Below are 25,320 nucleotides of genomic sequence, written 5' to 3'. Positions count from 1 at the left end.
TTCAACGTAAGAGCGTAAAATTAGTATGCTACCTTTTTGCGATACTATGGCTTTTTCGATGGTTAAAAGACCGAAAAGAATAATAATGAAAGAGCACTTCTCTCTACACCAAAGAAAATATAAATTATTTGTCATGTAATCAAAATAATTAGGTGTTTCTAATAAGTTATTAATTATTTATATATTTATTATTTAGTGTTCTGTAGCTACGAGTGCAATGAGAAGTGCGGAAATAGATGAAGAAATTTTTAAGGAAAGATGTTCCACATGAAGTAACACATTATTTTATGATGCAGACATATGTATTTAAAACAATTTCTTCGTCAATCTAAGGATTAACAAACCAGTTAACTTATAAGCCAAATCAAATCAATGTTGGCCGGAATCCAGACGATAACGATAGGTTTCTTCCGACTATTTTATAACGGCATAATGTATCATGAGCGATCAGCAGAAAAAACTTGATCATATTGTTCTGCTAAACGCAACCATCATATATCGCCGTTGTTATTGCTCAACTTTGTATATATAACGCATGTCTCCGGAACAAAAAGAATATATTTTAAATAATTTAAAAAGACTCGTTTTATAAGGATTCCTACGAATTAAAGATTAGTCAAGTTAATTGTAATTTATTATATGTTAGCCAATGGTTGTAAAAAACATCGACAGAACATCGATTGTTTCGATAAATATTTTAATCTACAATACGCTGGGAAAAGTTATATATTTCGAAAAATTAATCTTTTCTGCAATGAGAAACAAGCAAACAAACCCAATTAATTGGATGCATTCTAGCACCCTCACCGGCTTCCGAAGGAACGTTTAGTAAAGCTCAGGGCTCAGAAAAAACCCACAGTAATATATATGTTTTTGTTCCCAAACATAAAAATATTCATAATCATATTAGAGGTGGAGAACTATTAATGGCGCTATCGACACTATCGAGGGTTGGGCGATATCGAGGCGCAATCGATTGTATCAGACAAGCTCGATTGTGGTCCAACCATTATCGATGGAGCCATCGATAGCTGGCGTCTCATATCGCTAAAATAATTCAACTCGCGCTTGAGTAAACTTGTAAATTAAATGACGGCAATTAAAAAAGAACTGACAAATATGGAACGCTTTTTAAAAAAGGTATGTTTAATGTATTCTGCATAAGTATTTTGTTTGATAATGTGTCGAATTTAAGGTACACGTCGTTGGCCCGCAACACCTACTGCGCCAAGTCCAGACAAGCAAGACTGCGATTGCACCAGCACAGACTCTGAAAAGGATTTTGTACCCAATAAGCAAAGTAACTCAAAAAAGATACGTCAAACTTACGCTACCATTTGAAAAGGTTTCATCCTAGCTTGGAAATAAATTAACCGGACTCTAGCAGCAGTTGCAGATCAAGTATGAACTCTTTGGTTTCCTACTTCAAAAGAGCTGTCTTGTACGAGTCGAATTCCAAGCGAAAGGCCGACATCGACAAAGCATTAACAGAAATGGTTGCTAATGATGTACAGCCGTACAGCATTGTCGAAAACGAAGGTTTTATTAAATACACTCAGGTATTGGATCCTCGTTATAAATTGCAAGGAAACCTCTGCCAAAATGTCATTAATATTGAAAGCAGTGTAGGATGTATCAATAACATGTGATTTGTGGACATCGAGTGCCAATGCCAGTTTTTTGACAACGACGTGTCATTTTGTTTATAACTATGAATTAAAAACAGAATCCTAGGCTACAAAAAAAAACTGTGAAACGTAACAAATCACTGTTTGCAAGACATTGCAGATACTTTGCGAAATATTTTAATAGATTGGAACATTTTAACTAAGACGGTGTGCATTGTAACTGATAATGCTCCATGCTTAAAGCATGTGAAATGTTGCAAATTCTAAATCTGCCATGCTTTGCGCACACAATCAACTTAGTTGTGCAAGATGCATTAAAAGTTGATGACGCAGTCATAAGAGATTTGTTTACTAAGTGCAAATCAATAGTTCGATTTTTTAAACAAACCACGATTGCTAACGAAAAATGTAAATTAGCACCAGAAGGCACGACTTATACTTTGCTGCAAGAAACACCAACGAGATGAAACAATTTCTTTTTCATGATTGAGAGAATTTTAAAAACAATTGAAGACATTGCCAAAGTCCTATTATGAACCAAAAATGCACCTCAGTCATTTACTGCAAGTGAAAAAATTTCTGGTGGGAAGTATGTACCCATATCACTATTTATACCCATGACATATGACTTTTCCGCAAAATCGGAAGTGTTTCACAAATATTACTTTTATTCTAGGTTAATCAAACTTATTTTCCCTTTTTTGCAAATGCCTTTGCATTCCTGCTACATCCGTAGAATCGGAATGAGCGTTCAACAAGGCGGGGCCAATTGTTTCTAAGGCACGCACCCGTCTCAAAGAGGAAAATATTAACACTCTCTTATTTTTAAATAAAAACTTATGGTTAAAACAAACTTAAAAAAAAAAGTTAATGTCGGACGATATTATCGGTGACTATCGATGGCACTATCGACACTATCAAGGGTTTGAGAAAAACAATCGCTGGCTATCGATGGCGCTGACTATCTCCACCTCTAAATCATATATACATACATATTCCGTGTTTGTTTAAATGTAAATTTAATTTAGATTTTTTTTTAAAATCTATTAATTGTATTTATCAATTATTAGAAACAACAATGTTTAATTCAATTTGTCAAATTTGGCCACAATTTATTTGTATATATAGCATTGCAATGTATACTCCATAAAATTATACTTCCTGTGATTTATCGAACTTTACCAAAAAGGCTAAATCTTGTTTTTAACAATAATTGTCAAAAGAAATGTTCTTAATTTAACAATAACGAAAGCTGGCGGCTTAGGTTCGACGATTTTTGTATACCTTTCGGTTTGCAAATTGGATCATTTGCAATTGGATCATAAAGAATCGATCCATGTGGCTGAAATGAAAATGAAAACCCACAGAAACAAAACATTTATACATATAATATTAATTTAAAATATTTTAACAATATCAACAATATTTTAAAATCGAATAAAATATCTATATTGTTGGTTCATAATATATTAAATAACAAAAACTTTTAACTTTTTACATATAATAAATAAAGAAAAACAAATTGAATTGAATATGTCTGATTTTTTTCGATATCCATATGTTAAAATTAAATTCGAAATTATTCATTATCATTCTTTTTTTTACAAACTTGAAGCCGTGACGCCTTCTATATATTAATGGTAAAGATGTCAAAAATCTTCATTAATGTTTTTGCAGTGATTTCATAAATGTGAAGAAGAAGATTAAGAATTGCACGACCATCGCAAACTAGCAAACTTTCTGAAATATGTGGAAATTGAAAACCATTTGGATCATCCTTAAAAGTGATGGTGGATGACACTTATAAGGCATTAGTAATTTATCAATACAAGTATGCAGTGTGTTTATTTTAGAAAAATATGCTCTTAAATTATATTTAGCAAGTCTCCTTTTGTTTACAGTCTATATTTTTGTTATAAATATATATTTGAGTCACTCCTTTTGCAATCATTAAGATGTTTCAATTTTTGTTTTATTTCAATGCCCAAACAGAAATCATCTTTGGAGAGAAAATGATTGACCCATATACATATATATATATATATATATATATATGAATTTATAAATACAATTTAATATATAATAAATATTAATAAGCACTGAAACATCACTTAATTACGTAAGCGTTAGATATATATTCACAGCCAATTCTTAAAACGGTTTAGATTTTTGTTTACCACTTAAGACTAATTATTGTACTAAAATCTTATAGATTTCATATTTTGTTCTTATTCTAGAATTCATTATTGCATAAAATAAGAAATTTACCTGGAAATAATAATAAATTATTATTAGGCGTTTGAAAATATGCCAATAATATGCTATAAAATGTTATTTTAAAAAAAAAGTACACTAAATTTGATACTTTCAACATTTTTTGTGTACCTTAAGACATTTTAAACTTGTTTCAAACTCCCTTATAAACATTCCATACTTTTCCGTCGATATATGACTGCAAATTCGTTTTTTTTTTTTTGTAATTTTCTAAAAACAAAATGTATTAACAATATAATACAATTGAAACTAGGGCGTATTGTTCTTAAGTTGATCATTTGTTCAAAATTGCAGTGGTTTGAAAACCCATTTAAATCGTTGTACATAAATATGTTACAAAAAGTTTGTGACCGGACATTTTTGTATATTATTTTTATTGCATACCTTCAGAGCAACCTTCATACGGGTTTCCAAATCAATGTGCAATTTCTGTGGCATCTTTGTTTATTAATCTATTCTTAAGTTGTTTGAATCAGACATTATTTGAACCATGTTAAAAATTAGAGGCAAACTCAATTAAATGACCAAATTGAGTACACTACTATTTTAACTCAATAAAATCTTTAGATGCCTTTAATTTGAGATATTTAAAATTCTATTATTTCATAAAAAAAATATTTAAATATATTGTGCAATAGTATTAAGCAATTATTATAGCTAATTGCAGTCATTGTGTTTCTACATATTGATATATTTTTATGTTACTACTATCTACTATTGTCATAAAATTGTCGTATTTATTATCATTCTAATAGTCATTTCAAGTCTAAGTTGCTCTGATTGCTACAGACCATTATAATATCGATTATAATGGACGTATTAGTTTAATTTCAATAAATTAATAATCGCAATTGCTTAAAAATTATAATTTACTTATAGAGTTTAAGGGGTTATCGATTAATATTTATTGCAAATTTTTTGAGTTGAGATCGTTTTTCGTATAAATATTTTCTTTTCTATGGTTAAATTATTTGTATAATAATATTCTGCTTATGCCAGCTTTTAGAGTTTAATTCAATGTGCCTTTGATGTCTTTATATATGTATTTAAGGTACTTGTTCTTATAGTATTTTTCCCATTTTGTAAATGTGTTTCTGCCTGACGAAGTTAAAAATTATTATTACGAACACATTGTGTATATTATTTTTCTTAACCGATTATGACACATAGTCACGATTTGAATAATCATCAATATAACGTCCAGAAGCTGTAACGATTTTTTCAATATAAATTTAATTAGTTTTATTAATGTGGAATTAAGCACTTACAATCCTCCATTAATATAACTTGAGTATTTTCTATGTTTGTACTAGTTATTGAGTGTGGAATTGCGTTGAGCTCCTCGTCGTTCCATCGTGCCCTTGTATTTGGACGTGAAATAGGCATTGCAGCTGAGTACAGGCTCAAATTTGTGGGACTTATGACGCCAGACATTGTAGAAATAGTTCCCGCATAGCCCAAAAGCTTACGAAAATAAATAAATATTATAAAAATCAAATACTATTAATATTTTATGAATAAATCAAAATATATTATAAAAATATTTTCTTATAATTGTTACTAAAACATAGGTAAATGATTTTATGAATATGTGTATTTCCAGAAATCGTCTACCAAGATGCTAAAATGGAATGTCTATAAACTTTTGTTACTTTAATGTATATTGCTTAAGAAATGTATAAATATGTGTTTTTATTTTAAAATATATGAACCGAAACTGACAGACGTGATTTTTCCTTTGAGTGCTGGCTTTGCTTAGATTATATTCTTGTATCCAGATATTTTTACCAACAATAAATTAACAAGAAACTATAAAGACAGATAAGCAATGCATTGACTAAACGCTATTTTTTAGTTTCTATCACCTAAGGTTTTTGTGTCTCGTTCGCGATCACATTAGCGAGATTTAAGTTCATTTTAATCCCGATACGAGCTTAATTTGACCATTCAACTCGAATCGTACTTGAAAATTTTAAGGCACCACAAGCCAAATATTCTTGATTAAAAAAATTGTTTTTTGTGTACCAATAATATATTTTCTTTTAAAAACATGTGTCATTTATTACTTTTATTTGTACTAGTTTCTCTTCATAAAACTTCATTGAATTTTTTTTATCAAAAATCCTAATGGAAGCGTTTGCGATGTACCGTTATAAATAGGGAATAATAATATTAAGTATAACTAATGTTAATGAAAAACTAAATTTTTTTATTTTTGATTAAAAGTTGTATCTATTAAATTACTCGCCACATTTCGCAGACTCAAACAAGACTTTTTTTGTAGCGTTCGCGATGCAGTGCTTTTTATACCCTTGCAGGGTATTATAATTTCAGTTAGAAGTTTGCAACGCAGTGATAGTTATATAAAGTATATTCATATATTCTTGATCAGGATCAGCAGAATAGTCGATCTAGTCATGTCCGTCTGCCCGTTTCTACGCAAATTAGTCTCTCAGTTTTGAAGCTATCTGAATGAAACTTTGTATATAGTCTTCGATATACTCGTACTCGTCTAGATGTCGGAACGGGCCGGATCGGACGACTATATCATATGGCTGCCATACGAACAATCGAAAAATTTATTCAGTTTTCAACAGATTTTAATCAAATTTGGAACATCGCCATTTTATATTTTTCTACAATTTGATGGGAAATTTTATGAACGTCGGACAACTGTTTCATATACCTGCCATAGGAACGAACGGAAAATTTTTACACAAAAAAATTATAACATTTTCAGTTTTCAACAGAATTTGAGATATAGCCATTTTATATTATTGTACAATTTTGTGTACACTTTTATGAAATTCTGAATAATAGAGGAATAGTGCAACTCTGTGAATGTAAAACTATAAATATAATATGAATAGGTGAATGAAATGAAAGCAGGTATTACTTTATTGATTTTTAAAATAAATATATATAATTTATATCGTCGAAGTTCTATCTGCAAGAGTATATAATTTCGGCGTGCCGAAGTTAGCTTCCTTTCTTGTTAGCAATACCGTAAATGATAATTTAAGTCGTACGTTCGTATGTACGTTGCACGTGAAAATGCCCATTAAAAACCTACTTACTTGTGAAACAAAAATCGTTGTTAATATTTTTTAGCAAAGGTCTCAGAAACAAAATGAATTATATGTACATACATATGTATGAAAAGTAACAATAAATAAAAGACATGTGATCATGTTATTCGCTGAACGCAACCATTAATACTTCCTTGCAGGACTCATCTAAAATATATCTTTTTACGGTCAAATATTATTATACTAATCATATAGAATAATAAAGTATCCCTATTTTCAGAAGGATTCTGGGCCTCTAAGTAATACCTAGAGCTGATAATGGAATTTTCTGTGGAAGACTTCACTTTAACAGATACGTTTTCATTTATAAAAGTAGACGTTTTTCAGGAACTTTTAAATGTGTTTTGGCTGCTCGTCGTTCGAGTGATCCGACTAGTTTAAATCTCGGGACTCCCATGCAACTGCTGCCTGATCGGCATTCCGGCGCAACAAGAATCTTAATTTCTTCAAACGAAAAGAGCAGAGAGAGTCACTGCATGTCCATCGATGATACAAACACTTTATTATTAATACAAAACACTATTTAATTTAGAAATGTACAAAATCTGCACATTTTTGCTCGGTATTTATTAAGAAAGTGAAAATCGATGTTGAAAAGTTTTTGGAAACATCGATAATATCGCAGGATGTGCAGGATCAGACTCATTATTTTTCGTTTTTGAATTTTCTTTTTACTTTTGGAAATATTTTTCTATGAATAAAAACCTTTTTTCTGCTTCTGTTATTTTTTCCACAAATTAATGTTGTAATACCCTTGCAAGGTGTTATAAGTTTAGTCAGAAGTTTGCAACGCAGTGAAGGAGTCATCTCCGACCATATAAAGTATATAGGTATATTCTGGATCACCATTAACAGCCGAGTCGATCTAGCCATGTTCGTCCGTTTCTACGCAAACTATTCCCTCAATTTAAAACTACCAGAAGCTCGAACGGGTCGGATCGGACGAATTTATCATGTAGCTGCCATAGAATTAAAAAATTTTTCGGAAAAAAATTATTGCTATTCCAATTTTTAAAATATTTTCATCAAATTTGAGAAGTAACCTTCTCATATTATTCTACAATTTAGGTTTCAATTTTATGAAAATCGAGAAACAAACGATAATTAAATATATTACAGAGTTTGAATGTAAAACTCTAACAATAAAACTGTTTAATAATATGAATAGGTGAATATAATGAATGTAGGAATTCCTTCGTTATTTTTTAACACAATTATATATCATTTCTATTGTATTAATTATTAATGATCAAATTGCAATCTGGAAGGGGCAACAAACTTCGGTGCAGAAGTTAGGTTCCTTTCTTGATTCTGATGAGTTGAAAAAAATGTTTTAATTATTTTTTATAAATATATACATGAATTGATTAGGAATATATTAACAAACATTCATATATGCTCCAATGTTTGCATCGATATTTTGTCACCCTTATAACGGGAATAAAACACTATTTATCCAACATTGAAGTTTTTCTAGCTTAAATATATTTTAATGTAAAAAATTGAATTCACTCACCGATGTGGGTTGCGAATGAAAATGATTAAAATAATCTCGATTATTCGGAGAAGAATACATTTGCGTGGCGGCTATACGGCTTATGGTATTTGCTCCAGTAACTGGCGATGATAATAGTTTGCATCGTGTACTAGGATCTAAATACGTTTGTGGACAGTCCCTGGGTTCAGCTTGTGTTTGTGGTTGAGCTTGGGATTGAGGAGATGTACTAGCTACGGATATTTCTTGATTCTCGTTTTCCATAATGTCCGTCGTAGCTCCTCTATTATTATCATCCGTTCCTAAATTGTTTTTTACCGCGCTCGTCGATTGATTGGTCAGAATTAATGGAGAGGGTGGGGGGCTGGACTGCACCAGTGTGAGCTGATCACCACTTGATCGGATGATGGCAACAGGTCTAGCCATTGGCGGCAACATTGGCGGCAACATAGTGCTATGATAATGATGACTTGATTTCGCATGAATGTGAAATTGTGGTGAATGTGAGTGGCTTTGGGACGAGGAAACGGAAGAGTGTGTGTGTGGGGGAAGCGAATGTGGAACTGAATGTGAGTGTTGGAAGGAAGGATGACTTTCCACTGCCCCCGAAGTTGTTGTCGGATGGCTCGTATCCTGGCAAACATAAGTCACAAAATCAGAAATATCATGGCTTTCCGAAGAGGAAAATTTATCATCAGACGAAGTAGTGCATATAGGTAATCGCGAATTATTGGGTTGTGAGTAATACAAAGTACTGATCGGACTTGTAGATGTTGGTAGCAATGAAGAACAATTGTGTTGAGGTAGAGCTGAAAATTAAATTAAATTTGAATAATGTTATAGTAGGAAAAATAAATGAATTTAATTTTGTAATGATAAAAGGTGGCTAAGTAAGAATTGCGTTAAATTAAGAACAAAGTCATTAAGATTTTTTGAAAAATGGTCTATATATCGACTTTGTATCGAATTGATGTTTACCGCTGCGAAATATATATGATAAGCCGATTTTCTGTTAGATGTATCGGACTTTTCATCTTAATTTTCACATCCCTAGATTAGCTGGCCTCAACTGGAAGAATTCTGAATATGCTAATTATCTGTATTTTCAGTGGAAGGCTGAAAAATAACAGTAAAGTTTTTCTCTGACAGCATTTTTACAAGATAATGTGTCTATCTTATAATTTATAAAGTTTATATTTACCTTGAGCTATAGACCTATTGTTAAGCGAAGTATAGCGATGCAATGAGGTAATAGCTGATCCCGGAGTATCTGTGCTGAGTTTTGGAACACTCTCTGAAGACCTCAAAATTAATGAAAAACTGCTGCTGTTGACATTATCCGATGATGAACTACTAGCGATTATAGGCGGTGAAATACTTGGATCAACTTTTGTCTCAGGTCCATCCCCTCCATTTGTTACATTTCCCCGTAATAGTGGACTTGACGATAAATGTGCATTTGTCCTTTGATCTATAAAGTCAACTAAGGAAACAATAAATATCTTTCCCTTTTAACTATGGTATCTGGTGATACTTACTACTATAACCGACAGGAATTGTTGTTGGATTGGTAACAATTGGACCATGTTGTGGTTGGACCTCTGAGCTCATTTGATATGTATTGCAATCATAGTTAGCTCCAACATTCTCTCGTTTAATGAGATTAGATTGAATGGTATTATCGTTCGGTTCTTCCAGAATTAAGTCTAATAAATGTTTTATTACTAGAATTTACCATCTAAAGTTAAAAAAAACATATGAAAGTTACCTTTGGATAATGTCCATAATTCTTGCGAAGAAAATACTCCCGTTGCTAAAATAATGTCATTACAAACCACGCCATTATATGGATTTTGACTTATATTCTCATTTTTCAAGTTGTCTTTTCTGCTTACTGAATCGTTGTTATTACGATGATATAGGCTTAGCTGGGGTGATCTTGAGGAGAAAGTCGCTGAACTATGAGTATTGATAAAATTAGCCAAATACAAATCCAATTCTCTCACAGAGACATTTATGTGATAAGGATTAACACACAATCCCGGATGTAAGCATTCGGGATTCTTTTCCAATCGCTCGCCATCAGTACTCTCCAAAGGTATAGCCTTAAAAAGGATAACCATTACTAGATCGAGTCTCCAAACTTTGTCGGCTTGCCTTAAGCAATCGATTCGTCGCATTTTTCCCTTTTGATCCGGGTTGGAGAGAACACATATCGATTTTCGTTTTCCAATTATCGATTGTACAAAATCCTCGCGGCTTTCTTGTGTAATGTCTTTGCGTAGTTTACCAAGGAGACGGGATGCCCACTTTTGTTTTACCTCCGTTTTTTCATTCTATAAGAAAGTAAATATGAAGGTGTTAGAAAGAATGCGCCGCTTGAATATTTTTTTTCTAAGTAAGTTTATGACATTAGTAAACCAAACAAGCTTTTTGCGTGTCATCAAATGACAACAAAATCAAGATATGAAAAAAAATCCAATAGTATCGATATCGCTTAAATACCGATTTACCTGTAGTTCATCTTTGCAATGTCGTTCTTCTTCCAATGACATCCGTTTTTCATGCTTTTTATAATATTTTCGCTTGGCGGCTTGCAAATTGAACCAAGAGTACGAAAATGATTTGACATACGGCAATAGAGCTTCAATAAATGGGTGAAATTCATCCTAAATAAAAGAAAAATACTTTATTTAATAATTGAATTTATATTTTTATTTTTTGAGTCATAAACCAAGATAAGTACACACTTCCTATGCTTTTTCCATACAAATTTCCTATTTGATATAGTCGACTGATATGGTCCGTTCGCCTTATATACCAATGAGAATGCATCAAGAATTTTGTTATCATATAGCTCCAATAGGAACGATCGAGAAATTAATAAAATTAAAAATTATATCCTTTTCAGTTTTAAACAGATTTGCATAAAATTTAAGATATAGCCATTTTGTATTATTCTAGAATTTTGATTTTAATTTTCTGAAAATCGGACGACTATTATTATTATTAGTCAACAAGCATCCCAAAAATGATAAATAACTTTTTGTTCAAATTTAAATGACAGTTAACGAGTGATAACGTTAACAGCTTTGTATCTTGATTTGAGTTTATTTATATATACATATCATTTTACATGCAACTGAAAATTTGATCAGATTGTTCGATAACTGCGTATGTTCCATAGATTATTATGTTGAATAGTGCTTCATTTTCATAATAATAAAGAAAGCAAACTAACTTCGGCCGGGGTTTATATACCCTTGCAGATTGCTATTCAATCTTTAATAATATACAAATTACATTTATTATATTTGTATTAAAGAAGAACTATCTCATTACAGTCACGTATACTTATTATATATTCAGTTTAACAGTTGCAGTTTTACATTTAAAGTGTATTTTCCATTTTCATCTACATTTGACAATATTCTTATGACTTTGACGATATCCCAAATGTAATGAAACTGACAAGGTTATAATTTTTAATTATATGCTTATTATATAGTTGTTAGTTTAAGAGTTAAAATAGTTCCTTTGGCTGCACAGTTTCATAAAGATAGCTTAAAATCTAAGCGACTAGTTTGGGTAGAAACGGACAGACGGACATGACTAGATTGACTCGGCTGTTGAATCTGATCAAGAATATATGTATATACTTTATATGGTCGGTGATAAATCCTTCATTGCGTTGCAAATTTGTGACTTAAATTATAAAACCCTGCAAGGGTATAAAAAAATATTTATGTTGTATAGGCGATTCAAAGAGACTAGAGCTCGAAATTGGAAAAGCTTAATTGCGTTGTATTCTTCATTTGTAACATTGATTTAATAAAAGCAAAATTAAGTTTGAGTTAGTACTAACATAAGTTAAATCCGCTTTAAGAATGTAGGACCGAATTTATATACAACTCGGTAACCAGTGTCACCTATACAAATTATATTTACAAATTACAAATTATATTTACAAGTGAGAGTATATAGAAGACTAACTACAAAGTTTCATAGCTTTAAAACTGAGAGACTATTTTGCTTAGAAACGGACAGACGGACGTGGCTAGATCGAATCGGCTGTTGATGCTGATCAGGAGTAAATATACTTTATATGGTCGGAGGTGCCTCCTTCACTGCGTTGCAAACTTCTGACTGAAATTTTATACCCCGCAAGGGTATAATGAATTCGATACCTTTTTTTATATGGCGTTTTGCCGCTTAAAAAATATTTCTCTTATGTTAATAGCAAGCTTAAGTTTAAATGTACGTGAATTAACTTGCAAAATAATATATATATATATACATATACATATATATATATAACCAAGAAAGTTATACTGTAGGTTTATTAGTGTTCAAAACTAGTTCCGGAAATCATATTGGATCGAAAGCAATATTTAAATTTTTAAAAATAAAATAGAGCGATTACCTGTCCCGTTGATGATGATTGCAAATAAGAAGAAACGTCCGTCTCGATCATACAGCCTCTTAAAGTTTCTGGTATGAACATACTACCTTAGGCAGGTTGTTCATTGAATTTAAATATTATTTTTATAGCTTAGAGGAATTTATTGAAAGTTATCTGAAAAAAAACTGTATCAAAAATTATTATTATTTTTTTTATTTGAAACAATAGAAAGTTACATAGGACTAGGGCTTTTAATAACTAAACCAAATTTAACTTTAATAATATTTTTAGAGGTTTACAGGTTTTCTAATCAATGAAGACCGTACTCCGAAGGCACTTCCTCTGTTTAGTAACTTTAGTACTAATTTGTAAGTTATACAATTCTGGGAATAATTATTTAGCATTCGTTACAAAGAAATCAAATAAACAAAGTTTGGCACAGGCTAGTCAAATATACTTTTTTATATTTAAGCATTACACAATCGGTTTTTAGATGTTAACACAATATATCTATGTATGTACACATGTACATATGCGTAGTGTACGTACGGTGGCGTGTTTAGTATGCAAAAAATCATTTTAGCATAGTTTTATTAAGCTGTAGTTTGAATAAGTCGGCGAATATCAAATATATATTGAACATATACTTAATAATTTATATACAACGCAGATGTATATTAAAAAATTTCATTATTTACGAGGCACGCATACTACGTAATGTATGTACATTTGGATTTATTTTAAAAATATTCGAACACCACCGATACAACATGTGTGTTAGGCCAAACGTAAGACTAACAAGAGACTAAATTTAAAATTGGCAAATTTGTGCTTTCCCGTCTCTTTGAGCGGCGTAATTTTCTATGAGAATCCGAATTATTCAAACACACATGTATATGGATATACTACATACGCACATAAGAAATGCAAAGGGTCCCAAGCCGAACAGAAAATCGTTCTAAAAATGGATACTCCTTACCACTCTCAAAGACTGAATAATGGTACAAAATAAAGAGAGAGCCCTTTGGCAAATCTCTCTTAGCTCATTTATATTCACAATGCGCAAGTCTTAACAAGCCAACTAAAGTATTTACTCGATATGAAGGAATCCATTGCTGTGGACTGCAGTCCTCGTAGTGACTGCTCTGTTTATTAATAAATCGTCAACATAAGCGTCGGTGTTGTTGATGAATCGTTGATGACGCTCCATGCAAACTGCTGATGAAATTAACATGGTCATTTCCTTGGCTGTCATCAGTGACCAATTCATCATCAATTGATAACTTATACAACATTATTATATATATATTATACAACAAAATTATAACTTCAATGTTTTCAGCATATTTTCATTTCATCTGGGAAACAGCTACTTTTTATTTTTTTTCTTCAGAATTTCGGTTTTATTTTATGAAATATATTATATAGCTGCCGTAGAAACGATCGTAAAATTTAGAGGAAATGCAAAACTGAGAATGAAAAACTGAAACTATAGAACTGTAAATTTAATATGTAAGTTTAGGTGAATGTATTTAAAGTAGGTATTACTTTATTTGTTAAACTGAATATATATAATTTAATATTTCAGACTGAAAGTTAAGTGGGTTTCGATATACATATATAAAATCAAAGACACGACTTTAGCCAAAAATTATTAGTAGAAATTAGCACGTAATTTTTACAGATATGTATACATAACTTACAAGCTAGCCCGGCGAACTTGGTCGCGCCTCTAATTAATGTTTTATATAACTTAAGATATAAAATGGACGCAGATGATTCAAATTTCTATGTAATTTATTTGATGTGCATCAGTTGAGAGCGATATAATAAACTAGATTTGAAATTTGAAACGCAGTGAAGAAGTCATCTCCGAACATATAAAGTATATCTTGATCAGCATTAACATCCGAGTCGATCTAGCCATGTCCGTCTGTCCGTCGGTCTGTCATTCTGTCCGTTTCTACGCAAACTAGTTCCTTAGTTTTTAAGCTATCTGAATGCAACTTTGCAGTAAGTTTTCTAACAAATATACGCTCACTCGGAACTGACTGGATTTAACGACTTCATCATATACATATTCGTTTTTTCCGTTTTAAACAGATTTTTATCAAATTTTATAGAAATGAATACAATTAAATTACAACTTTTTCAGTTTTTAACAGATTTTTATAGCTGACATGCAAACGATCGTTAGATATAGAGGAAAATGTCAAAACTGTGAAAAACTAAAAATATAATGTGTATAGGTGAATAAAATGAAAGCAGACATTATGTTACTTTACCGTTTTTTAACATAAATATATATAGAAGTAATTTCTCCAAGGGTATATAAACTTCGGCGTGCCGAAGTTAGCTTACTTTCTTTTTTAATTTGCTTGCCGGAGCAAAAAAAAAAAATTTATAACGAAAAACAGAGGTATTTAATGTTAATCCCACAGACTTCCAACAATTGGCCTTTCGATTTATTGATTGTCATCGTTAAAGCCAAACGAACTGGAAAATAAATCCGCTTATATTTAAATAGAACCGTTTGGAATTATTGGAATCCTGAGACGTCCTCTCCTTTGACTGTGCCCTGGATGACCGTTTCTTGAATAACATTGTTCATTATTTATTGAAGGAAAACCGCGTATAATTGCACAATTTCGGATGATTCAGATTCCGTAGCAAGTATTTGATTGAGCCAACACTCAGGTGTAAATTATGCGGCGCATCAAGCGAGTTTAAAAATTCCGTCCGATAGTTGGTGGCATTATCAGCGTTGGTCACGCCGTCAGCATGCTAGTTCACTTATCCAATAAAATTTGTTGTAATTTTGGCCAATGCCGGGGAAAACTTTGTTGATGTGTTTCTCTTTCTATGACGTGAATTCGTTGTTACTGAGGGCTCCAATCGCAGCATCCATATTCTAAAATAGGACGAACTAAAGAGGTATATAAGGATTTAGTAACATAGAGGTCATTGAATTCCTTCGACCACCGTTTAATAAATCCAAGCACACCCCTGGATCTATTCACAATAGACGAAATATGATCAATAAAGTCAAGTTTTAGGTCCAAGCGGACGCCCAAATCATCAACTGAATTAATTCTTTCCTCAGAGCAGCAGTTCAGCGTGTAATTAGCAAGCTTAGGAACGACACGAGAGAATGTCATTAGCTTGCTTTAGAGCCGCTCAAGTTTAATAAGTTTACACGGCAAAAGTTTGAGATCTCTTTGTAAATCCGACTGGCAGGCGACGTCCTTGTATTGCATGCAAAGCTTGACGTCATCCGCGTACATAAGCACTCTGAAGTTAGTCAAGACTTTGGGAGGTCATTTAAAAATAATATAAACAATAAGGGCCCCAAATGGATCCTTGCGGGACGCCAGATGTAACCCTTAGAACATTAGATAAATTAATCTGAAAGGGGACCTTTTACGTTCTGCCATTCAGATAACTTGAGATCCAATTAAGATCGAGTTTCCTTACGAGAAGAGAATGGTTAACAGAGTCAAATGCTTTACTGAAATCAGTATAGATTACATCTGTCTGAAAATTATTATGGAAGCCCTTTATAATATAGGAAGAGAGCTCTAAAAGATTTGTTGTTGTTGATCGCCTACTAAAACCATGTTAACATGAGTGAGTAGTAATTATGATTCCGAATAGTTTAGGGATAGCCGACTAAGTCTGGTGTAAATACGAAGAGTTTGAATAAGTTGTTTGAAAAAACTGCGAAAATAGATCGCCTATTGCCTGATCATTATTTGCGGTAGTATTTTCAAATGAAAGCGAGGATGAATTTGTTTTTAGTGTTAATAAAATTATACAACTGTTTTGGGTCCTGTGAGAACTGGGTCCTACAACGAGTTAAATAGATTTTATAAAGGTAAAGTTTGACTGAGCCGATAAATAAGATGAAAGGGCAGATAGAGAACCGGTGAATTTAAATTTAGCATACAGCCTAGATTTTATATTTTTAAGTCGGCTCAACTCTTTAGTAAATCACGCCGGTTTATTCGAGATTGGCAGATAGTATAACAGAACACATTCAGAAAAAAAATGAATTCATGGCATTGTAAAAAATATCCACGGCAACTGCCATGTCAGTGCACATGTATAGATCGAACCAATCGAACTCATATATAAAATTATTCAGCCGTTTAAAGTCCGTCTTGCGAAAACAGAGGACTTTTTTGGCTGGACGGTCAGATATATTCAGCAAGTCAGACCCAATATCAAATGTCACATTGAAAGTTGGATGATACGGATCTTCGGGCTGCGTCAGAGGCGCCACCCTGGCTAAACTGACTCTCGCAGGATCAAAGACGAAACAAAGATCGAGCAAGTGATGTAAGGAATTTCGGACATGGTTGACTTGAGACAGCGAAATGTCGAACAAACAAACCATAAAGTCATGTTGTGTAAAAGTTAGGAGTGTATTGGTGGAGTTATTTGAGCTGCAAATAGCACCAGGCATATTAAAATCACCTAGGACTACCAACTGGTCTCTATCCAAAAGTCTACTGGAAAGCATCTGAATAGCGGAAAGGTGCCTCCAATAAATAGGACATTTCGACAATGGAGGTCTGTAGGAACAGGTAATAAAAATGGAACTACCTTTGATAGATCGCTTCACACAAAGGAATTCAACATAGTTGCCTTCCTCGAAGGTTAATAATTGTGACGTGAGTGGCGAGTCCGCCGCTATAAGAACTCCACCCCCGCGCCTGATAGGGCGATCTATCCGATATACTGTGAACACAGCTGGAAAAACTTCGGAGCTCAGAATCTCCAGAATACAAGTTAGGAAGCTAACTACGTAAGCCTCTTGCATTCTGATAGGAAATACCAAGAGAGTAAGTTAGTTTTTTGGGTCGGGAGTGGAAGACGTAGAAGGCGCAGTGGTATGATCAGGTCTGGGAAAAGTTATTCCTACAGGATGCTAGCATTTCCAGTGGCGGCAGTTCTGCTCTTTGAACTGCATTTGCGTCCATAAACTACCCGTGCTGCACCGATAAATGAACCACAACCGGGTAACGTCGATGAATCGGAAATGACAACAGCCGCCAAAAAGCCTCACCAGAACTCACGTAACGCCCAAGTTGAAATTTTGTAACCTTATCATTTGCATTTGGATTATCAATGCAAAACCACAATGTCGCTACCTTTGTTAACATATTTCCAAACGTATTTAATGGATTTGATGGAGTTGCAGTACTCTGAAAAAGTTTTCATCATCTCGTACTGCAGGTGAAGTGATGAATATATTCGGGCATCCGTAATTACTCACTTACGTCATCGCACCTTGAGCGTACTTATGCATATGGCCCAGTCTTTCAACATAAGTAGTTGGAAGAATGGTCAAACGACCGAGATTGACCGCTTGTCCTTCAGAAACAAGATGTATGGAGGTGTATGTATCGTCTAATCGTAACTTCAACTGATGGAAACGAAAAAAAATTGAGAATCTCCATTTCTATTTTCACATACACGTCGATACAATACTGTTGCAACAAACGGCGGCATCTCAACAAATGATTATCAACATTTTTCCGAACCATCAATCTATAAATTATGTTTTAATTGTGTAACCAAGTTGTTCCTCGCAGCAGTCCGTGAGGGGGTTGTTGACGTAATCGCCGACGTGGCTGGTTGCACTGTTGGGCGATTGGCGGAGATCTTCTCCTCCGCTTGCTACTGGAATGCCCTTCGCGAGTACATCATGTTATATGTTGGGAGAACTTCTCTCCGTTGCTTGCCCTTAAGGCTAGGTAACCAATAAATTAAAGACAGCTTTCGCTGGAGTTGGATCTGTGGGCTGTGCGCAGTTTATTACAACCAAATACAAAGTGAAGCTTAACTAACTGTACGTAAGCTAAGCAAACATTTTCAATTATATTTTTATTTATACGACAGAAAATGGGTTAATTGGGTGGAACTCACATAGAGAAGCAAATGCAGAGGATGCATCAAATTGGGCCACTTTACCTTGCCAGCGGCGCAACATAATCCATCACCCCTAAGCTGTTGCACCGTGGGATTGAGTATATACGCGAAGGGTTCTACTGTAAGCAATACGTGGTGGCTGCCTATCTAGATATACAGCAGACGTTTGATAGGGTGTGGCATGCAGGGCTATTTTGCAAACTCAATCTGGTAATTTCCCCGCAACTATTCGAAATGGTTAGGAGTTTTCTCTCTGACAACAATCGGGGTGGTCTAGGATGGAGCCCTATCCCCTCAAAGGTTAATTACGGCTGGAGTTCCCTAAGGAGGCGTGCTGGGACCGACGTTATACAGCTTGTTTACCCACGATATGCATGCGACAAGAGCAGGATCCAATGCTGGCCACTGCGATTCTTTCTAGATCCAACTGTGTTTATGACTCCACTGATATGCTTCATTGTGCTGTTGTGACGCACTCTCTCAGAAGCGATAAGTGCCCAGGTTTGTTTCTGCATGGAGAGCTTCATGAGCAGGTCTAAGATTATAAGTACCTGGTGGATACTTTAGACACCCGATTAACCTTCGCCAAGTACACGTACAGTTAGGCGCTCATTGGGGATACGGCCAGAAGGCTGTACTGGCTGCTGAAGTCAAATAATCACCTGAGCCTGGCTAATAATTCCGGATCTACACGTCCATCCTTGCACCCACTTGAAGATACGGCATTTAAGTTTTTGCTATTGCCGCCAAAACTAATCTGATTTGCGTCCATGTATTCCAAAACAACTTCCGGCGGAGTATTACTGGTGCTGAGTGGTTCATCCGTAACGTCGACATCACGATAGATTTTAAAGTTCCCTTGATTGGAGGCATTATTAATGAGCAAGCTAAACACTGTAGGAATAAGCTCATGTCACACCCAAAAATCCTTGCCCTGGCTTTCTTGGTCATTGCATACTGAATATTTTCGGATGACCCCTTCTGAACCATGATCATCCCTAAGGGAGGCCAGCTAGCCGAAGGCAAATTAAGCGATGCTGTTTAGCACATTATAAAATTTTATTCCTTACGATTTGAAAAAAAAAATAACATTTGGTCAAGTTTGAGATTTTAACCCATTATGAAACATGCACAATAAAACTTATATTAAAACTTAAACTATTTAAAAGGTAGGGGATAGCAATGCTGATCCCATTTTAAAACAAAGTAAATAATTTAAAATATAAATAAATAAATAAAAATATAAATATATTTTATGAAATTGGCTTTAAGTTATACAAATATTTTTTTAAATTTTCTTTCGATCTAGCATTCTCTTGTCTCTTTTTTCTTTTGATTAAATGGGGAAATTTAAGAAAGCGCTTTCTCGCGTAGATGAAAAATATTCATATACCCCACCGAGTAAGTTTGTAAGTAAGTTTGGCCCTCTTCATGAATGATCATATTTTTCACTAGCCAATATAAACAATACATCGTTGACACTCCGCCTTGGGCTATTTCCTAACCACTTTTTATTAAGATTATTCGCTCCTCTTATGGTCTGCCGACGCTAATGTCCCCCGCACTTGAGATAGAACCGCCCAGTCGGACTTTGCTTCCTGCGGTGAGCGATTCAGGATAGAAAACTATGTCGAGCAGGGATGGCCTTATGGATGTTCCCAAGTTCAGTAGTGGCAAGCGCGGGATTCAGTGACTGATCTTGTTATCTTATTTAACCACAGTTAATTAATTATTTTAATTTTGGTGGTCAATCTTAAACTGAAAGAAAAGGAAGCTAACTTCGGCACGCCGAGGTTTATATACCCTTGCAGATAGAACTTCTATGACTAGGAATCCACACAATATAAATTATATATATTTGTGTTAAAAAACAATGAAGTAATACCTGCTTTCATTTCATTCACCTATACATATTATATTTGCAGTTTTACATTCACAGTTTTGCATTTTTCCTCTACATCAAACGATCGTTTGTATGGCACCTATATGATATAGTCGTCCGATTTTCATGAAATTTGACACAAAATTTAAAGACTAATATAAAATGGCTATACCTCAAATTTTATGAAAATTTGTTGAAAACCGAAAAAGTTATAATTTTTAATTGTATTAATTTCTCGATCGTTCCTATGGGAGCTATATGATATAGTAGTCCGATTTTCATAAAATTTTATGCAAAATTGTAAAGTATAGTAAAATGGCTATATCTCAAATTTGATCCAATTCTATTGAAAACTGAAAATGTTACATTTTTTTTTGTAAAAATTTTCCGATCATTCCTATGGCAGCTATATGATATAGTCGTCCGATCCGGCCCGTTCCGACATATATACGAGTGAGAGTATATAGAAGGCTAACTACAAAGTTTCATTCAGATAGCTTCAAAACTGAGAGACTAGTTTGCGTAGAAACGGACAGACGGACAGACGGACATGGCTAGATCGACTCGGCTGTTGATCCTGATCAAGAATATATATACTTTATATGGTTGGAGGTGCCTCCTTCACTGCGTTGCAAACTTCTGACTGAAATTATAATACCCTGCAAGGGTATAATTAAGAAAAAGTTTGCTTCGAGCGAAATTTGAAATCGTGCTACCCTGTTTGGAAGGCGCCACACGTCAGGTGTCGCTCCACCGTCCCCAAGCCTTCGCTAGCAGTTCGTTCAACAACTCCTAGCTGGCGCCACTATTTTTTGCATCCAAGCGCTACACGTCACTGCATTGCAATGCGGCCATACGACAGATAATCTTTATAGGCAATTGTAGAATCGTAATTGTATGTACCGCGATTGAAGTCTAAACTTACAGATTGTCTTCTAGCTAAATTTCTTTATTCTAAGATAGCAAGGCGTTCATATGTATATTGGGTCCGTTTTAATGCATTTTGTGAATTTATAAATTTTTAGGAAGGTTTTCCAAAATTTTTTTATCAACGAAAACCTTTGCCTGGCAATTTTAAATGCATGCATATATACACTAGTCGCCATGCGTACAATCTTGGTTATCATCGTCACCACGTGGACATCCGTCTACAAAGATTTAATTTTGAATTTGTCGTCCAGTCTTTGAGATTTTTATGCATCTCATACGCCTGGGTATTTGTAAGGGAAAAAGATTCAATAAAATATATATCAAGTTTAAAATGTTTTTATTTTGCAGCTATATGAATATTTTATAAATTATTTTTAATAATATTTTTAACAGGTATATTTAACAAATATGTAATTTTCAAGGTGGGTTGTATTTTCGATTTTTTCGTTTTTAAAACTCAGTTTTCAATGCTATCAATTTATAAATATATTATTCTTTCTCGTTACATTCTCAATTTTATTATTTATTCCGGCAATGGTTGGCTAACTTCTTTATATAGTTACTTTTTAAGTTTTTTTTTTTCAAATGTTTTTTATAATTTTTTTATTGTGCTGATTGCAATAATCATTCTCTAATAAAAATAAAGTATTTAACCTACGTAATTACCTATATCATAAGATATAATGTATGATAAAACTATATAATGTAAGAATATAATATAGAACTTTGTATTGTTAATTTTTATTCATTTTTATAACTTGTAACAATGTCTTTCTCATGCTGAAAATTCAGTATTATGTGTATAAGTTTATCTAATTTTAAACAATTTCAATCAATATTGTTATATACATTACGTTCTGTTCTTTCAATGAATTTTCAGTGACACGAATGAAAATTTTTATGATATTAGAAGCTGTTAAAGAAAGCTTAAAAAGAAAGAAAATAATTGCTTAAAAAATATTGTTCGTAACATACTAAATGCAAATATTATATTTTAAAATTAAAAAATAAAGTAAGTGCTCATAGACGATTTATAATTTTTTTAGATGTAAATAATACAGAATATGAACTCAATAAAATACAGCAAATAGAGAACATTTTGAAAGATTCCATGGAACCCTTAATGCCTTACAAAATAACTACATTTGTATATTAAATAACCACGTATAAAACTATTACTTTCTATGAGAACAATTTAACTTACGTAAATTTTATTTATTTCTATATTCTCTAATCATTTAACACATTTAAATTATCTGTTGTGCTGAATTGGGGAATTACCTTAGGTTTTTGTTAATAAGTAATGCTATGCTTGATAGTATAAATCAATTCATGTTGTACGAACTTTCTCAGATATAATATATATATTTAAAGGTATATTAAGATTAGAAGTTATTCAGGTTTTAAGCGATGCCATTGTACTACAGTTTGTCTGGGCTTCGAGATCATATCCTGCCAATGTTTGGTTTCTGAAGCCCCAGAGCCGTTTTTACCTATATTTGAATTAAACAGTAAGTTAATAAATTTTTATATTTTAATGGGTTACGTACAGTTTAAATATATATATATATATATATATATATATATATATATATATATATATATTCAATTATATAATATTTAATAAATCTACTTGTATTTAAATATAAAATCATTCTGTCAAACCAATTGTTGTCGAGAGCTCTTAAAACTTTAATAGTAAGTTTTTCCAAAGCAGTGCTTTGAAATTTTAATATATTACGGCTCTTTTAAGAAACCCCTATTAACGAATAAGTGTAAGTTCTTCCTTCGATTAGGTTATATTTAGATTACATACATACATTACTTTAGCGAAATCTGGTTCCTTTTTATATATGATAATCCACTTCAGAGAAATAGTGGCTACAGTTATTGCGAGGTGGTCCAACTACGATCGGCTGTAGCAACTTCAAGAAGTTTAAATTCTGTTCTAAGTTGCAATAATGGGCACCGACCCATGGCTATTAAAAAAAGTTTTTTAAAAACCCCAAATTTTTTAAAATTTAAATCTGGTAGTTACTCCTTTATAGAAAGGAAGCTTCAGCACGCCGAACTATGTATACCCTTGAAGATTGAAATACGATCCCTAGCAATTAATACAATATAAATTATATATAATTATGTATGTTAAAAAACATTGACGAAATGCCTGCTTTTATTTCATTTATCTTTACATATTATATTTATACCCTTGCAGGGTATTCAAATTTTAGCCAATACTTTTTATCGCTGTGATGGAGACATTTTCTACCATATAAAGTATATATATTCTTGATCAGCGTCAACACCCGAGTCGATCTAGCCATGTCCGTCTGTCCGTTTCTACGTAAACTAGTCTCTCAGTTTTAAAGCTACATTTTATGAAATGCGGAATACTGTATCATATAGCTGTCGTACAAACGATCGTTAGAATATAAAACTGCAAGGTAAGTCTACTAGAGTAAGACGGTCAGAATTCAAGGTTAAGCCCCGGATCAATGCGATTACTATGGACTCCGAATCTAGGACTCCTGACAAGAACCATACTCCTATAAAGGGCGAAACAACGAAGTAAAAACTGTCTTAGTTACATAAGGAGAATCGAGTTTTTTCGACTACATTTCGACCCAGTGCGCCTAGGATCTAGGCGGACACCTAGATCATCAACAAGATTTTTTGTTTTCAAAGAGAAGTCGTTAAGCATATAAGTGGCAAAGTGGCAAGAGTAACTCGTAAAAATGCCATCAGTTTGAGTTAGAGCTGTTGAGATGTAATAAGGTAGCATTGCACCGCACTTGAAAGTTGTTAAGATCCTATTGTATGTCTGAGTGGCAGGAACTATGTCTATACTGCACGCAGAGTTTAACGTCATCAGCATACATGAGTATTCTGGATTTTGTTAGAACCAACGTCAGGTCATTGATAAGCAATTTGAATAGCAGTATACCAAGGTGGCTAGACTAGTTTGCGTAGAAACGGACAGACGGACAGACGGACATGGCTAGATCGACTCGGCTGTTGATCCTGATCAAGAATATATATACTTTATATGGTTGGAGGTGCCTCCTTCACTGCGTTGCAAACTTCTGACTGAAATTATAATACCCTGCAAGGGTATAATTAAGAAAAAGTTTGCTTCGAGCGAAATTTGAAATCGTGCTACCCTGTTTGGAAGGCGCCACACGTCAGGTGTCGCTCCACCGTCCCCAAGCCTTCGCTAGCAGTTCGTTCAACAACTCCTAGCTGGCGCCACTATTTTTTGCATCCAAGCGCTACACGTCACTGCATTGCAATGCGGCCATACGACAGATAATCTTTATAGGCAATTGTAGAATCGTAATTGTATGTACCGCGATTGAAGTCTAAACTTACAGATTGTCTTCTAGCTAAATTTCTTTATTCTAAGATAGCAAGGCGTTCATATGTATATTGGGTCCGTTTTAATGCATTTTGTGAATTTATAAATTTTTAGGAAGGTTTTCCAAAATTTTTTTATCAACGAAAACCTTTGCCTGGCAATTTTAAATGCATGCATATATACACTAGTCGCCATGCGTACAATCTTGGTTATCATCGTCACCACGTGGACATCCGTCTACAAAGATTTAATTTTGAATTTGTCGTCCAGTCTTTGAGATTTTTATGCATCTCATACGCCTGGGTATTTGTAAGGGAAAAAGATTCAATAA

General features: G+C 33.3%; 1 protein-coding gene and 2 long non-coding RNA genes across 21 annotated transcripts; 1 reads left to right on the top strand and 2 right to left on the bottom strand.

Annotated features, from left to right (window-relative positions):
• Positions 1-1,128: 1,128 nt before the first annotated feature.
• Positions 1,129-3,214, bottom strand: LOC147644532 (uncharacterized). The gene is made up of 2 exons (XR_015270255.1): positions 1,335-3,214; positions 1,129-1,270 (listed from the first exon to the last, which is right to left on the bottom strand). It is a non-coding gene; the product is annotated as an uncharacterized LOC147644532 (long non-coding RNA).
• Positions 2,556-3,582, top strand: LOC147644531 (uncharacterized). Its single transcript, XR_015270256.1, has 2 exons — positions 2,556-2,641; positions 3,306-3,582. It is a non-coding gene; the product is annotated as an uncharacterized LOC147644531 (long non-coding RNA).
• NfI (Nuclear factor I) lies at positions 3,447-13,888 on the bottom strand. 19 transcript variants are annotated; one of them, XM_086826274.1, is made up of 9 exons: positions 13,806-13,888; positions 12,910-13,073; positions 11,000-11,155; positions 10,255-10,822; positions 10,025-10,192; positions 9,688-9,969; positions 8,508-9,295; positions 5,171-5,366; positions 3,447-5,109 (listed from the first exon to the last, which is right to left on the bottom strand). In XM_086826274.1, exons 2-9 carry the CDS (start codon positions 12,988-12,990, stop codon positions 5,060-5,062), a joined length of 2,289 nt encoding a protein of 762 aa, XP_086682400.1. In that variant the 5' UTR covers positions 12,991-13,073; positions 13,806-13,888; the 3' UTR covers positions 3,447-5,059. The 19 variants fall into 19 exon arrangements, with proteins under 19 accessions (XP_086682400.1, XP_086682398.1, XP_086682405.1 ...); XM_086826272.1 differs by having other exon boundaries at positions 13,438-13,853; XM_086826279.1 differs by having other exon boundaries at positions 9,688-9,957; positions 13,438-13,853.
• Positions 13,889-25,320: the final 11,432 nt, after the last annotated feature.

Source organism: Drosophila serrata, unplaced genomic scaffold (assembly GCF_035046125.1).
Source record: "Drosophila serrata isolate PLE 108 unplaced genomic scaffold, ASM3504612v1 contig_160, whole genome shotgun sequence".
Taxonomy (NCBI): Eukaryota; Metazoa; Arthropoda; class Insecta; order Diptera; family Drosophilidae; genus Drosophila; species Drosophila serrata.
Note: the sequence above shows the minus strand (reverse complement) of the source record. Positions and strands in the feature narration are given on the sequence as shown.

Bases quoted from the DNA above. Each gene is read 5' to 3' on its own strand.
- NfI (XM_086826274.1), bottom strand. From the start codon at position 12,990: ATGTTCATACCAGAAACTTTAAGAGGCTGTATGATCGAGACGGACGTT. The intron at 9,970-10,024 runs GTAAGTATCACC...TTGTTTCCTTAG, and splicing joins AATTCCTGTCGGTTATAGTA to TTGACTTTATAGATCAAAGG. The intron at 5,110-5,170 runs GTAAGTGCTTAA...AAATCGTTACAG, and splicing joins AGTTATATTAATGGAGGATT to CTTCTGGACGTTATATTGAT.